General features: G+C 42.2%; 1 protein-coding gene across 1 annotated transcript in view; it reads left to right on the plus strand.

Annotated features, from left to right (window-relative positions):
• The window catches only part of CTSO (cathepsin O), a 29,196-nt gene extending 15,578 nt beyond the window's left edge, over positions 1-13,618 (plus strand). Inside the window, exons 6-8 of the mRNA XM_018559712.1 lie at positions 9,346-9,509; positions 10,758-10,850; positions 13,515-13,618. Of these exons, the coding sequence (XP_018415214.1) occupies positions 9,346-9,509; positions 10,758-10,850; positions 13,515-13,549 (292 nt within the window). The 3' untranslated portion in view covers positions 13,550-13,618. The remainder of the gene's footprint in view (positions 1-9,345; positions 9,510-10,757; positions 10,851-13,514) is intronic.

Here is a 13,618-nt window from a genome sequence, read left to right on the forward strand (position 1 = left end):
GGTGCAGCATATCATACAAATGCAACGAGGAAGGGGATCCTGTGTGACCCCGAAACGTTTGTTGCATTTGTATGATATGCCGCACCACGTCAATAAAACATTCCCCAGTCTTTGAGAATAGAATGCGCAAACAGTTTTTTAAATTACAGCCCATGGTAAATTTAGAGAGCCAACAATGGTGGGACATTGCCTTTTTAGAGAAATACATTGATATTGGGATTACTCCCAGAGGTCTGAGAATCCTAAAAACCTGTGATTTCTTGGAACCCGACCTTTTAACAAATTGGCAACTCCTGGCAGAATTTTGCACCAAAAAATGGATAGAAGTCATCATTACACAAAGAAAACTTAAATTAATTGATATATCCACTGAAGTTATGAATCTTCGTCATACTATACAAGAGTCGTTTGGCACCTCTTGCCTTTTTGGTCCATGGATGACCAATCTAAACCACCATACTGCAGTTTTTGAAAACAACACCATATGCTCGAAATCAAAGAAATTAACCATATAATTTGAATAGAGTCTTTCAGTGGAAACACAATCCCAAAAAAATTCACAGGTCCAAGCCAGTCCCCCTTTCATCCATACATCCCATACCCACGACAAGAATAATGGGTCTCTCTTGGGATGAAGACCATCTCAGATACACCTCTGATTCTAAACCCACGAGCAACCACCATAGGACTAACAAACCCACTTGGACTACACAGATAGCTCCCCCGGTGCCCCCAATCCCTATTCCCACCTTGGCCACTAACACTATAACCAACAATGCATCCACATCTGGTTTAACAACAGTGCGCACTCAGAATATAGAAGCTCCGATGGTCCCTGAAACTCCCTCTAAAGACCACCACCACACCCCTTCCACCATGATACTCGATAATTCACTGGTACATTTTTTAGACCTGGGACCCATCCACCCTCCAAAAATAAAAAGAAAGGTACGAGAAGAGGAAAAGGTCTGAACTTTGCCCCAGACGCCAGACCGGATTCTTTCACCCTATTCAAGGATCTTAATAAAGTTATTAGATTACTCACCTTGAGGAGACACTATACCAATAAATCAACCACTTTTAGTGATGCGACCAGCCCTAGTAGCCCAAATTATAATACCCTGTTAGATATTCTTGATGAACAAGATGGTGATGTCCTCAACACTCTATATGAATTGGTAGATCTTAACTCTTCATTGACTTCTGATTTTGAGTGCCTTATCAACTCCAATGTCACCCACACTTCCCTTGAAATCAACTTTCTTCCCGGTCCAGTCCAAAGGTCCTTTTATTGAAACGTTTTATCACGTTGTTTATGCCGATCTATTAGAGATATGCAAAAAGGCCAAACATCACCCCAACTTGACCTCTTTAGAAAATAAGGCCCTTCAAAATCTAATTTCTAACAATGATATTGTCATCAAACAGGCAGACAAGGGAGGTGGGATAGGTCTTAATGAGGAGATTGAGGTCAGCACCGTCTTGTAATACTTGCTGGCTCAATTATGCTTGTATCCATTTTTAACCTTTTTAATCCCTTTTAATCTTTTGATATTTCCGTCTATTGTGTTTTAACCATATGTTTTAAATAAACTAGTTTTTAATATGTACTTCTTTTAATATGCACTTCTTTTAGATCACAGGTATATGTACTGATGACAAGTTTACACACAAGAGCATAGGTATAATAATAACCCTTTGCCCTTATGGATGTACCAACCCAAATATAGTCCCTATAGATGCTCATTCTGTAGCCACACACTCAGATCGAGATTGCTGTAGATATGCCGCCCCGTCTTCTCCCATCACCGTATCGTTATGATATACGGGCTCGGCACGATCCATGCTCAAGCACGCCCCTAAAAAGGGACTGTACCCTGTGACTCGACTTCTCCACCAATCACATCCAGTACAGAAAACGTTTGACTCCTCCCAGCTGTCACATTTAAACACAGGCAAGATATCCCGCCATCTCTATTATATTCCCCACTCAGGCTTGACAAAGAGGCAGAGCCTCGAAACGCGTAGCCGTCAGCATTGGACAATGCCCCTGTCCTTTTCTTCCATTCGCCTCCGTTTTTGACATACCCGAGACACGCGCGGATCGACTCCTTTGGTCCCCGAACGGTCCGGCAGTTGACATTACCTTATACCCACACAGCCGCGGCTCAGCCTGGCCAGCTGAGGCCGCGGTGTTCAAACAATCACCCTTGACAGCTATTAGACTGCTCCCCGACATCTCCAAACGAGCTGACACGCTGTATGCTGACACCAGCAACGTGAGTAAAGGTTTCACAGGAGTGGCGCTTTTTCATCTTTGTGATTTATGTAAACAAGTCGCAGACCCATTTGCCCTGTAAATCTGTCAATTTTCGTTCCCTGCAAATGGATACACAAAACTACCGTTCCTAGTATATTTTCTTTATCAGTCCAATGTAAGTTCAAATGTCCTTATATAATACCACACTATGGTCACTAGATAAAGCTGAGGAGCATAGGAAATAAATATTTCTTTCATATGCTGGCCTGTTCTATGTAGTAGTCATAATGCAGTATTTTACATCTAGTACATTCGAACTGGAAAATAACGTTTGTTTTGGGCTCCATTTGCACAGGATAAACGCTTGATGATGGAGTTTGCCCTGCAAATTGTTTATAAATACACCTCTGTGTTTGTGATATTTAATTATTTGGTTCCTGATGCAGCAGCATAAAGGTGTGCAGGGAAAAAGTGTAGCCACTGACCATTACCCTTATTGATGCTAGGGCCAAGAGTAGGCCGTAAGAAACAAAAATAAACAGTACTGCTTATTGCAGCCAATCTAGGTGTTAGTCCAACAAAGCCCTTTAACAGATCCAGGGATTGAAGGAGGGCGGAAGAGCTTATCTATTCCTGAAGCCCCTGAAAATCGGAGGAGATCCGACACGATCACAGAAGAGAAGAGGAAGAGCACAGGGCTTTGTGCATTACAAGAAGCTTTTAATTGAAAAAAAAGTACAAAAAATAACTTGCAGAATAATTAACACGGCCACTTCCCCTTAAGGCAATCAGGGATGCAGCAGAGATGGAGAGTCTGGCAGACCGCAGCTGGCAGCAGAGTTTTGTGGTAAGATATCACCCGGCAAGAAGCATCCACGCTCTGGGACCTGCTGAAGGATGACAGCATGAAGCATCCACATTTACTAGGATAACCTCAGGGAAAGATTTACTGTAGCTAGGCAATGTATTTCAGGGCACAACCTTCTTAAGCCAAATGGAACGGCAGCTGGGGACTACTGTTTATATCAGTTTGCATTATACACTTTGGGGTTTCTACCAATATGGATGAAATATAATAAAATACATTGCTTGGTAAGATCAGGAGTATATTGAGCCAAGATGGTGTTTTCTACATGGTAATAATGAATGCTTCCAAGCGTAAGAAACAGTTGATTTTGCAAATTTCCAGCAGCCTGTTTAGAAATCTCTGTGTAACTGGGTGCCACTCCTTTTTTTTTTTTTTCCTTTTTTCTGGGGAAAGGAGACAAATGTACTGCAGGTGAGAAAAAGATTGCATAGCCGGTATCAGCACTTTAGTAATGCTGATGAGTACAGGAAGATTTATTGCCACTCACTGCTAAGTGAGCCATCTGGACAGCCTTATTCATAAAGTAAACCTGTCAGCCAAGATTTTCGTAGGATACGCTGTATGGCATTGTGATTATTGTTGTAAGTGGTGATGAATCTCACCTCCGTGTCGCCCTCTGAGGGTGTGATGGCTTTGGGAGTGGGTGGTGTAAGATATCTGAAGGTGTGATGGCTCCCAAAGCCATCACACCCTCAGAGGGCGACACGGAGGTGAGATTCATCACCACTTACAACAATAATCACAATGCCATACAGCGTATCCTACGAAAAAATTGGCACATTCTCAAATTAGAAGCCAAATTAGGTCCTTCCATCCCAGCAAAACCCACAGTTACATTTAGGAACCAGGAACCTGAAAAACAAAATGGCACCTAGCAAAATCCAAAATCCCAGAGCAAATTCAATCAATACAAGTCCCCAGATTCGACCATAGAGTAGGCACATTCCAATGTAGAAAATCACACTGCCTCACGTGCCAATTCATTACCCATGGACAATCCAAATTCACAGATAGCGCCAATATAAACCACTTCATCAAACAATTCATCACATGTTCCCATGACCATGTCATTTATGGTCTAAAATGTCCCTGTAATCTACTATATATCGGCCGTACCATCCGCCCGCTGAGAAAAAGAATAGGCGAACACAGAAGATTCATTAAAGACAGTGACCTAGACCACAGTGTCCCACGACATTTTGCACGCATACATAATAAGCGCATCCAAGATTTGCAGGTATTTGCCATCGAACACATCCCTGAGCATTATTTGGCACCTGAGCGGTTCCAGCGGCTTTGCAGGAGAGAAACATACTGGATATACCAGCTCAACACCTTAGTTCCCAATGGTCTGAATGAGGAATTGGAGATTCTCACCCTCACCCTCATCTGATCCAGTTATACTAGCCATTATAATTTCCAAACCTCAGCCCCCATCAACATAGACATATCAATATGCTCTTTATTGATGGAAACATAGACATACCAATATGCCCAATCTGAAGGCTCTCACTTCCACTGGCCATGGAAGCCCTACATGTTGTTAATCCTTTTCACCTTTTAATAGAAGACAATATGAAACACATCCACATAATTGAGTCTCCTCGATTTTTTTAATCAATTCATGCCCCAAGTTTTTCAGCCAGCTAAGTGTCCATCTGATCTGTAAAGAGGAACCACTCATTACACTCTTTACAAACAATAAACGTATACAGCTCCCCTGTCCAGTAAGGCTACATGGTCACAGCAGTATAATACAAACATCTTTGCACGGCATCATGCCCTATACACTGTTCGTTCCTGTAGCCTGTCACTTCTTTAAACCCGGCGGATCTCCGCCGATAGAATCTCCGCTACCCCTCGCGTATTACTGTTCATGGCCGCACACAAACACCCCCCACTACTCATCCACATCCTCTTCACTGTTCACACACTTAAAACAAACAAAATAACCGTTGCCCGAGCCATCAGAACACAGCGGCACAGCTGCCGATCGCAACAGATTTCTCCCGTGTTACTCTGCCCACCGACCTTTTTAAACCCGGCGAATCTCCCGCCAATGTCACTCACTTTTCTTTTCGAGCTTGAGAAAGAGGATCTCCTCGAAACGCGTTGCTCCCTCATCACTGCCCCATGCACGTCCTTCTCCAGCCTTCTGCCACCTTCACTTCACCACTTCCCAAAACACCGCTGCTAAGATCAGAGGCAGCCGCTCCCCCGGGAAACACACAGCCCCTAGTTCACATCTGGTCTTCACTTCATTCTTCTATCCCTGACTCCTTGCATCACCAGAATCTCATCGGGGCCCCCCTTGCCCGGATTTTTGACATCTAAAGTAAGTCCCCACTTTTAATCTTTTAACTTACATTTAATTTATTTTTTACTTTTTAATTTTATTTTTACCAATTATACCCCACAGACACGAGGTGTCCCCACACCATTCACACCTTCAGGATTTGCGCTCTTATTGCTCCATTTTCATGTCCACAGGTTTCTCCCCCTGTTCTTAGAGCAGCAATCCAAATTGACTGCACCCACACACAGCCCACATCCCTAAGAGAGCGCTGTGCTTTTTTCTTTTTCGTTGGTCTTCCCCAGAGCCTTTGATGGTGAGGATGTTGAGTGGAAGGGTAGCTCCCAGGTTTCGGCTCTCCAACACACCCATGCAGACACAGCTAACAGAACAACGGGGAACGCAGGGGTCCAAGACAGACACCGGACTCAGTGGCAAGTAAACACAGGGAACACACAGGAAGTATGCGTTGGAGGAGGTGCTGGATGCACAGGAAAATGCACACAGGAGATGTGCAGTGGGAGGAACACACTGGGGATACACAGGGAGCATGCGTTGTAGTAGGTGCAGGATGTACCTAAGTGATGTGCATAAACAAGAGTACAGATTAAGTGGCAGGAACAATGGGGAACATACAGTGAGCATGTGTTGCAGAATACACGCAGGCAATGTGCATACACATGGGTACAGGATAATTAATGCACACATGGATGGTCCAAGCAAGGCGGGAGATGACTCCCAGGGAGTGGAGATGGACATAAGGAAGGCACAGCATTAGACATGAGGAAGGTATAAGCAGGGACGGTGTGAAAACAGGTACACAGGGAGAAAAGTAACTAGCACAACAACAAGGAACTCCGCAAGGAGTGCTTGCAGTATTTTTCCTGGCCGGACCGCAGGCATTGATGTGCCTTGCGTTCCCGCTCGGCCGATCGCATTGCGGCCATAGGGCGTGGCTAAAGTGCCATTGAGGTCAATGCACCGCCACGCCCCCTCCTGCCTCACAACAAAGTGAGTCGGCTGTTATACGATCCAGGTCGTTCCGGCCAGAAACGGGACCGGAACATGCCCAAAGGGAAAGCAGACACACTGGAGTAAGGGCACACACAAGCAGATGGCAATCAGCGGACAGACAAGTATGGCCACTCACACCTCACAGGTGAATGCACAACGATACCACAGGGAATCACTATGGTCTGAGAGTAAGCAGAGACAATAGGAACAGCAAGGATGGAACTTCCGCGCTGGAAATCTACTGGGGTACACAAGGAATCTAGGGGCAAAAGGGACCCAGGATAAACTCCAGAAACCCAGGGGAATAACACAGTACACAGGAGGGCACAACAGCAGGAATCAGACTTGTTGCTCGAACCCAGTGAACCTAAATAAGGCAGGCAGTGAGAAGATTGGCGGCAGCCCTGTAAATCCCCATAGGCTTAAAGCCAAGCACCTGGGCCAGAGGGGAAAATCTGACATGGGAACTGGACAAAAGGGAAAATCTATCATGGATATCAAGACAGTGGGGTTGATTTACTAACCTTATAAACACGCCACGAACAAGTATACACCTCTGTAGTGTGTTCCCTCCCAGCATGATCTATTGGTGGAATCTAGACACCTTTGTAGTGTGTACACACCCAGCAGGTGTGTTGTGCAAAGCCCTGGATGAATTGCAAGGTGATGTTGTGTAAATTAGCTCTACATTGTGTTGCTTGCGTTGATGACTGCAGGAATGTAAATGCATGAGCTAACCATTTTTTCGTCTAAACTGTGAAGCAGCATTATATATGCATCATGTGCATGATTTTTCCATATATGGCATTAGTGGAAATATGCTTTTAGAGACTTTTTGGTTGATAAATACGTTTTGCTGTGTAAAAATCACACGCACCTAGTGCGTGCGTGTGTTTTAGGTTAGTAAATCACCCCCAGTGTTTTTCCACATAAGGAGTCTTGGGTAAGAACTTGAGCTAGCATCGTGAAATCCTTTATCACTACTGAAACAGTCCTCTATTCCAAGGAAAGCAGAAATACAATAAATAAATAAAAAATAAATTATATATATCTATAGATCTATCTATCTATCTATCTATATATATATATATAGATAGATAGATAGATAGATCTATAGATATATATATATAGCGATGACCAAGTAGCTGTAATTCCTTCACTCAAAATGTCTCAGCTGAATCATAATACAGGAGCCAACAATAGATAATTGACTACCATCGGTGTGTAGTTGGAATTCATCCATGCATGCCGTACATGGAGCCATCCGCTTGTTTGAGGCATGACGAGCATATCTCAGTGAGCCCAGGATCAAGACAAACCACCCAAAGTATACATATGTGTTTATTCATGTATCTCTCCATGATCAGTCTGGCTGTGTTTCTTCAGATATCCAGCCTTAAATTAACTATCCACACAGTAGGGGCACACAGTATCATGAATACACAGGTGTTTGCCATTTTGTTTTTATGGTTTAGCTGAGATGCTTCGAGCTACGGGATTACAGCTATGGTGATATATACATACACAGTCATGTGAAAAACAACGCACACAGTCTTTGAATGCCATGGTTTTAAGTTTCTAGACAAAATTAAAAATCATTTGGTTTTGAAATTAGATTAATACAACCTCAGATGAACAACAACACATGATGTATTACACCATGTCATTATTTATTTTACAACCATGAAGCCAAAATTGAGAAGCCATGTTTGAAGTACACCCTAACTGCTTTCATAGGAGAAATCGAAAATAACATCTCAGACTCTACAGGCCTCAGTTAGCATGTTGAAGGTTATTGTTCAGGACAGTACAATTAAAAAAAGACTGAACAAGTATGGATTGTTTGGAAGGGTTGCCAGGAGAAAGCCTCTTCTCTCTAAAAAGAACATGGCAGCATGGCTTGGGTTTGCAAACTTGCATTTGAACAAACCACAAGACTTCTGGAACAATGTCCTTTGGACAGACGAGACCCAAGTGCAGATGGTTGCCACCACTTTTGGCAAAAACCAAACATAGCATATCGGCACAAACACCTCATACCAACTTTCTAGTACGGTGGTGGAGGGGTGATGATTTGGCCTTGTTTTGAAGCCACATGACCTGGGCACTTTGTAGTCCGTGAGTCGACCATGAACTCCTCTGTATAGAAAAGTGTTGTAGAGTCAAATGTGAGGCCATCTGTCTTATAGCTAAAGCTTGGCCAAAATTGGGTCATGCAACAAGGCAATGATCCCTAGTACACCAGAAAAGTCCCATGAGGCATTGCAAGACTGACAGTTTACAGGCATGACTCGCAGAAGCATGTTGGGATTTGTAGTTAAAGCACAGCTGGAGGGCCAGAGTTGCCCACCCGTGCTGTACTGGATGTGGTCTGCTAGGTCCCTCCACAGCTCTGCTCCCTGTAAATGCTATGTGCAGCACAGTGATGATGCCACTGCTATGTTTACAAGGTAAAATCTAGGTTTACAAAGACATTTGATACTTAGAAGGTGTATTTTTGTCTTTTGTGGCTGTTATGGAATACATTAAGAGGAAAGTTTTTGTACCTGGTTGTGCAGCTTTAAATTTGTGAGCATTTTAGAATGTACACAGGCTTGCCCTCCCTTTGCTGTGGTAAACCTAAAATCTGCTGCCTTTCATTCTATTCTTGTTGTGCTAAGAAAAAAAATGCTTTCAGGGGAAGTTTGTAAAAATGGAAGTAAACCATGCTTGAGACAACCAATCGGAATTTACTTTCCATTTATAGTGCAGGTTCACTGTCTTTTTTTTTTTTTTCATTCCTGTACCTGTAAAAAATATAATGTTATATATGTGTTGTTAATTATTGACACAGTGGTATATAAAATATGATGTTTTCTCCACCTGTGATTACTTAGTGGCATTAGTTTTGATTGATTTTCTTATTTTTAGTGGTTTGGAAGATGAGATGATGAGAGTGCTGATACACAATGGTCCATTAGCAGTTATTGTTGATGCACTTAGCTGGCAAGATTATCTTGGAGGCATTATTCAACATCATTGTTCCAGCGGCCATTCAAACCATGCTGTCCTTGTAGTTGGCTATGATACATCAGGTAAGAGGACATTGATATCCATGGCTAATTGATTTGGAATCCTGGGTAGCTCATTATGGGTTTCACTTGTTTTGTCTGCCACTCTAGCTTTGTAATATGATAGCATAGTACATCTTCACCATCACCCCTGTTGTGAGTATGAACCCGCAAAAGCATTCAGAGCTGTAAGGCATGTTTTTGCTTAACCTCTTTGTTTCTAAAAAAAACAGGGTTTCTTCAATAAATCTGGAAATTAGTTCTGTCTGCTTGTCTTCTGCAGATAAATACCTCTGTTTATACATTCCCAAGTTGTGTTGTAAAAGTATCAATCATTGTCCAGGGAAGTGTGTAGATACAGCATACAAATGGTGCATAACGGTGCCCAAAGACAAGACATGACCATCAGCTTACCCTTTTCACAATCCCAATGCCTGGACTTCTCTGGCCAACCAATCCCAAGGAGGAGGGGGTTTAAGTCATCAACTGAACTTAAAGAAGAACTCCAGGATTTATTCAAATTAACTCTTGCAGTGGAGCTACCCTCGCACTGCAAGTGTTAAGTGCCAGGTTTGGTCTAGGGATGAAAATAAAGAAAATATACTCACCTGGTCCTCGGTCCTGCCTGGATGCCCACAGCAAGGGTTAGTTTGAAATTTAAAAAAAACTCGGAGTTCTTTTTTTTTCTGGTTCCTGTCCCATGTTTCCATGGGATTAGGCCAGCAGTGTTTGTATAAACATGTATGTTTGGGCAGATCAAGGGTGTATGTCCTTGTTATAAGAATGTCTAATTGCTCTTTCCCAATGCATGACATTTAACACACTTATCCTGACCTGGGAGTCATAATGGAGAGGTTCTTTGGGCACTGTAAAAGGCCTTTTAAGTGTTTTCATTGGAATATCAATGAAGATGCCATTTTTAAAACTGTTTCAGTAGCTGATAATCCTTAGGGCTCTGAAATTTTACAAAACAGGGAGGTAAAACACAAGGCATCATAAAGAATTACTGGTAAGGAATGATGCACCAAAGCTGGGTTTCTCGTCTGTGTATTTGGAAATGAAATATGTTTAAGCATTATATATGAACCCAGTTACACTATTCTGGCATATTGAACGATTGATCTTGTGCCAGATATTGTTTTTCATTTTAGTGGCTGGGACATATTCAATACAATGCAAATTTGTATTTCTTCCTCTACTTTGTGGTTCTCTTTTTGCCAGTAATGTCTCTCCTGTATGGAATATTAATTGCTTTTTCTTGGTTTTTTTCAGGTGATATTCCTTACTGGATTGTGAAAAACTCTTGGGGTACATCTTGGGGTATAAAGGGATACGTGCATATAAAAATGGGAGTTAATATATGTGGTAAGTTTAAAAGATCACTAAAAAACAAAACTATCCACTAACAATCCTATTCCCTGCACTTAGTTAAAGAATAACTTTACTTTTAGTTTAGTTATCCGTTAAATGGCTAGTCTTTCCCACAGCATCTTATATTCACTGTTCCTTGCTCCTTTCCTGCCACTGGCAGAACTACCGCTGCAAAGTCTTATGGCTGGGCAGTTTCTCCTGCAGGGAAAAATCTCCATTCATTCCTATTGAGAGGCTGTGCAACTTTGGGACCCATAATGGAATGGAGGTTTTCCACACATGCAGAGAAGAAGCCGTGCAGCCAAAAGACTTTGCAGTCATGACTGTACAACTACTAGTAAACTGCCAAGCGAATATATGATATGACAGATGAGTATAGGACTTTGCGGGTGGAGGAAGAGGATAAAAATGGGTCAGTAAAAGGAGAACTGTGACAAGTACAGTTATCCTTCATGCATTGCTTATACATTTATTCCACATAGTTGAGGTTTATTCCCACAGCTTGAGAAAACATTTCATGCAGCACCCGAAACAGCTACTGTGATACCCCTGTAGCCGTATAGATACAATAAAGTTTGCAAATTTTTTAGAATTACCTGCTTAAACTAGTCACACAGAAACAATTCTACTCTGAGAAGGTTCTCATTTTATCCATGGTCACCTGGTAAAAGTTAGTTACATTCAACTGGACTTGTTCTGTAATATTGAAGACATTTTGCTGCTTATTCAAGTCCATTATTTAGTTCTAACGAGTGCTGGGAAATGTGTCAATGTAGATGATCATTTTCCAAGAATATAACGGGAGGTGTGAAAGTTTGTGAAACCTCCTTGTTCTAATAGCACAATCCAATCACCATGGTGCTTCACTTATTCACATCTTTATTGAGCATATTGTTTAAGTATTCACAGTCCAGGCTGGAAACTGTGCACAACTTGACAGCAACAGCCTCCAACCCTTTTTCCTGCAGGTGTTAAAGGAGAAATTAAGACCATTCTAAATTACAAAACCGTTCATTGATATTTCTGGGGTACCTTCTGTGGGCATTTTAAGGTCAGCCAACAGTATTTCAGTTGTATTGAGGGCTGGATTCTTACTTGAGTATTCCAGAATAGAGATTTTCTTCTGTTTGAGCCAGTCTGTTTTTGATTTACTGGGTATTATAACTATGTTCTCGTAAATAGTTATAATATTGAACTCCCTCATACTGGCGAAAGATTGGAAGCACGATGATTAAGGCAAACTAGTATTGTGGTCTGATTTACTGGTAAGTGTCAGATCACTGTCTTTTACATCACCTAACATTGGTCAAGCTACAGATAACAAACTGCCACCCTGATGTTCTCTTGGATTTTTTCTTTTTTTCGGTATCAAGGCCTTGAGGCAGCAAATTCCTCCATTCACCATACTTCAAAGAAGAACTCCAGGAAATGGTTATATTAACCCTTGCAGTGGGGCTACCCCTGCACTGTAAGGGTTAAGTGCTTGTTTGTGCCTAGGTTAAAATAAAAAATTAGACTTACCCGAAGCTCTGAGCTGGCTTCTTAGACTGGTCCTTACAGTGTCTCCTTCCCCTCCTCTGTAGCGGTCGAAGGTCCCGTAAATCATCACGTTTATACACAGTGCATAGACTTGAGGACACTGAGAAAGATTCCAATGCTACAGCGGTGGAGGAGACAGGCTGGAGGGAGCGCTGTAACAGCTGGCCAGCTCGGAGCTTTGGGTGAGTATAACTTTGTTATTTTTTTAACATAGACACAAAATGAACACTTAACTCTTGCAGTGCAGGGGTAGTCTTACTGCAAGGGTTAAGAAAGTTTTTCTGGAGCTCTTCTTTAATCCCTTCCCGACCGATGATGGGATTATCCCATCACAATGGTTCAGTTCGTTGACAGTGACAGGATAATCCCCCCGTGCTGCACAATTAGCGCTGGTCCATGAAGGGACAAGCGCTCATTGGGTTACTGCTGTTTATGGGTCCCTGGGGGTCCGAGGTAGACCCCCAACAGCAGATGTGATCGCAGAGCTGTGACAGTCACAGAGCCAGAGTTGCCCACGAGTGCTGTAGTGGATGTGGCATGCTAGGTCCGTCCACAGCTCTGCTCCCTGTAAATGCTATGTGCAGCACAGGGATGATGTCACTACTATGTTTACAAGGTAAAATCTAGGTTTACAAAGACATTTGATACTTAGAAGGTGAATTTTTGTCTTTTGTGGCTGTTATGGAATACATTTAGAGGAAAGTTAAAAAACGGTATATAATATGCGTAGGTGCAATGAATGATGGAAATTATGGTTAAACAAACGCATAGCAGAAATGGCAAAATTGCTCCGGTCCCCTGGAACAAAAACAGTATCTGAAGCTGTGTCAGTAAGGGGTTAAGGCAAGAATTAGGGCTTATCTCCTTCAAACACAGCATTGCTTGTTTCCACTTCATCTTTTGTCTTGTATGTCTACAACCTTTGTCCCAGAATCATTGTGGAACATCAGGGTGGTCTATTCCAAGCTGTGGCAATGTCTTCTTAGAGTGGTTGCATCCCCCAAGGTCTCCTTTTACAAACTCTATTCCTACTCAGTGTTTCAGTGTTTTCCAATTTCTTATAGATGGCTATTTTGTCGTATTACTTCAAAAGCAAACCATGTTTTATTTATTTTTCAGGAATTGCAGATTTTGTAGCCTATCCAGAGATGTGATTTGGATGAAGTATATAAGCGTTTATGAAATTTCAGATGATGTCTTCATGAAGATGCCTCATCTAGATG

The sequence above is a fragment of the Nanorana parkeri genome, unplaced genomic scaffold (assembly GCF_000935625.1).
Source record: "Nanorana parkeri isolate BGI_ZX_2015 unplaced genomic scaffold, ASM93562v1 scaffold413, whole genome shotgun sequence".
In the NCBI taxonomy this organism is placed as follows: Eukaryota; Metazoa; Chordata; class Amphibia; order Anura; family Dicroglossidae; genus Nanorana; species Nanorana parkeri.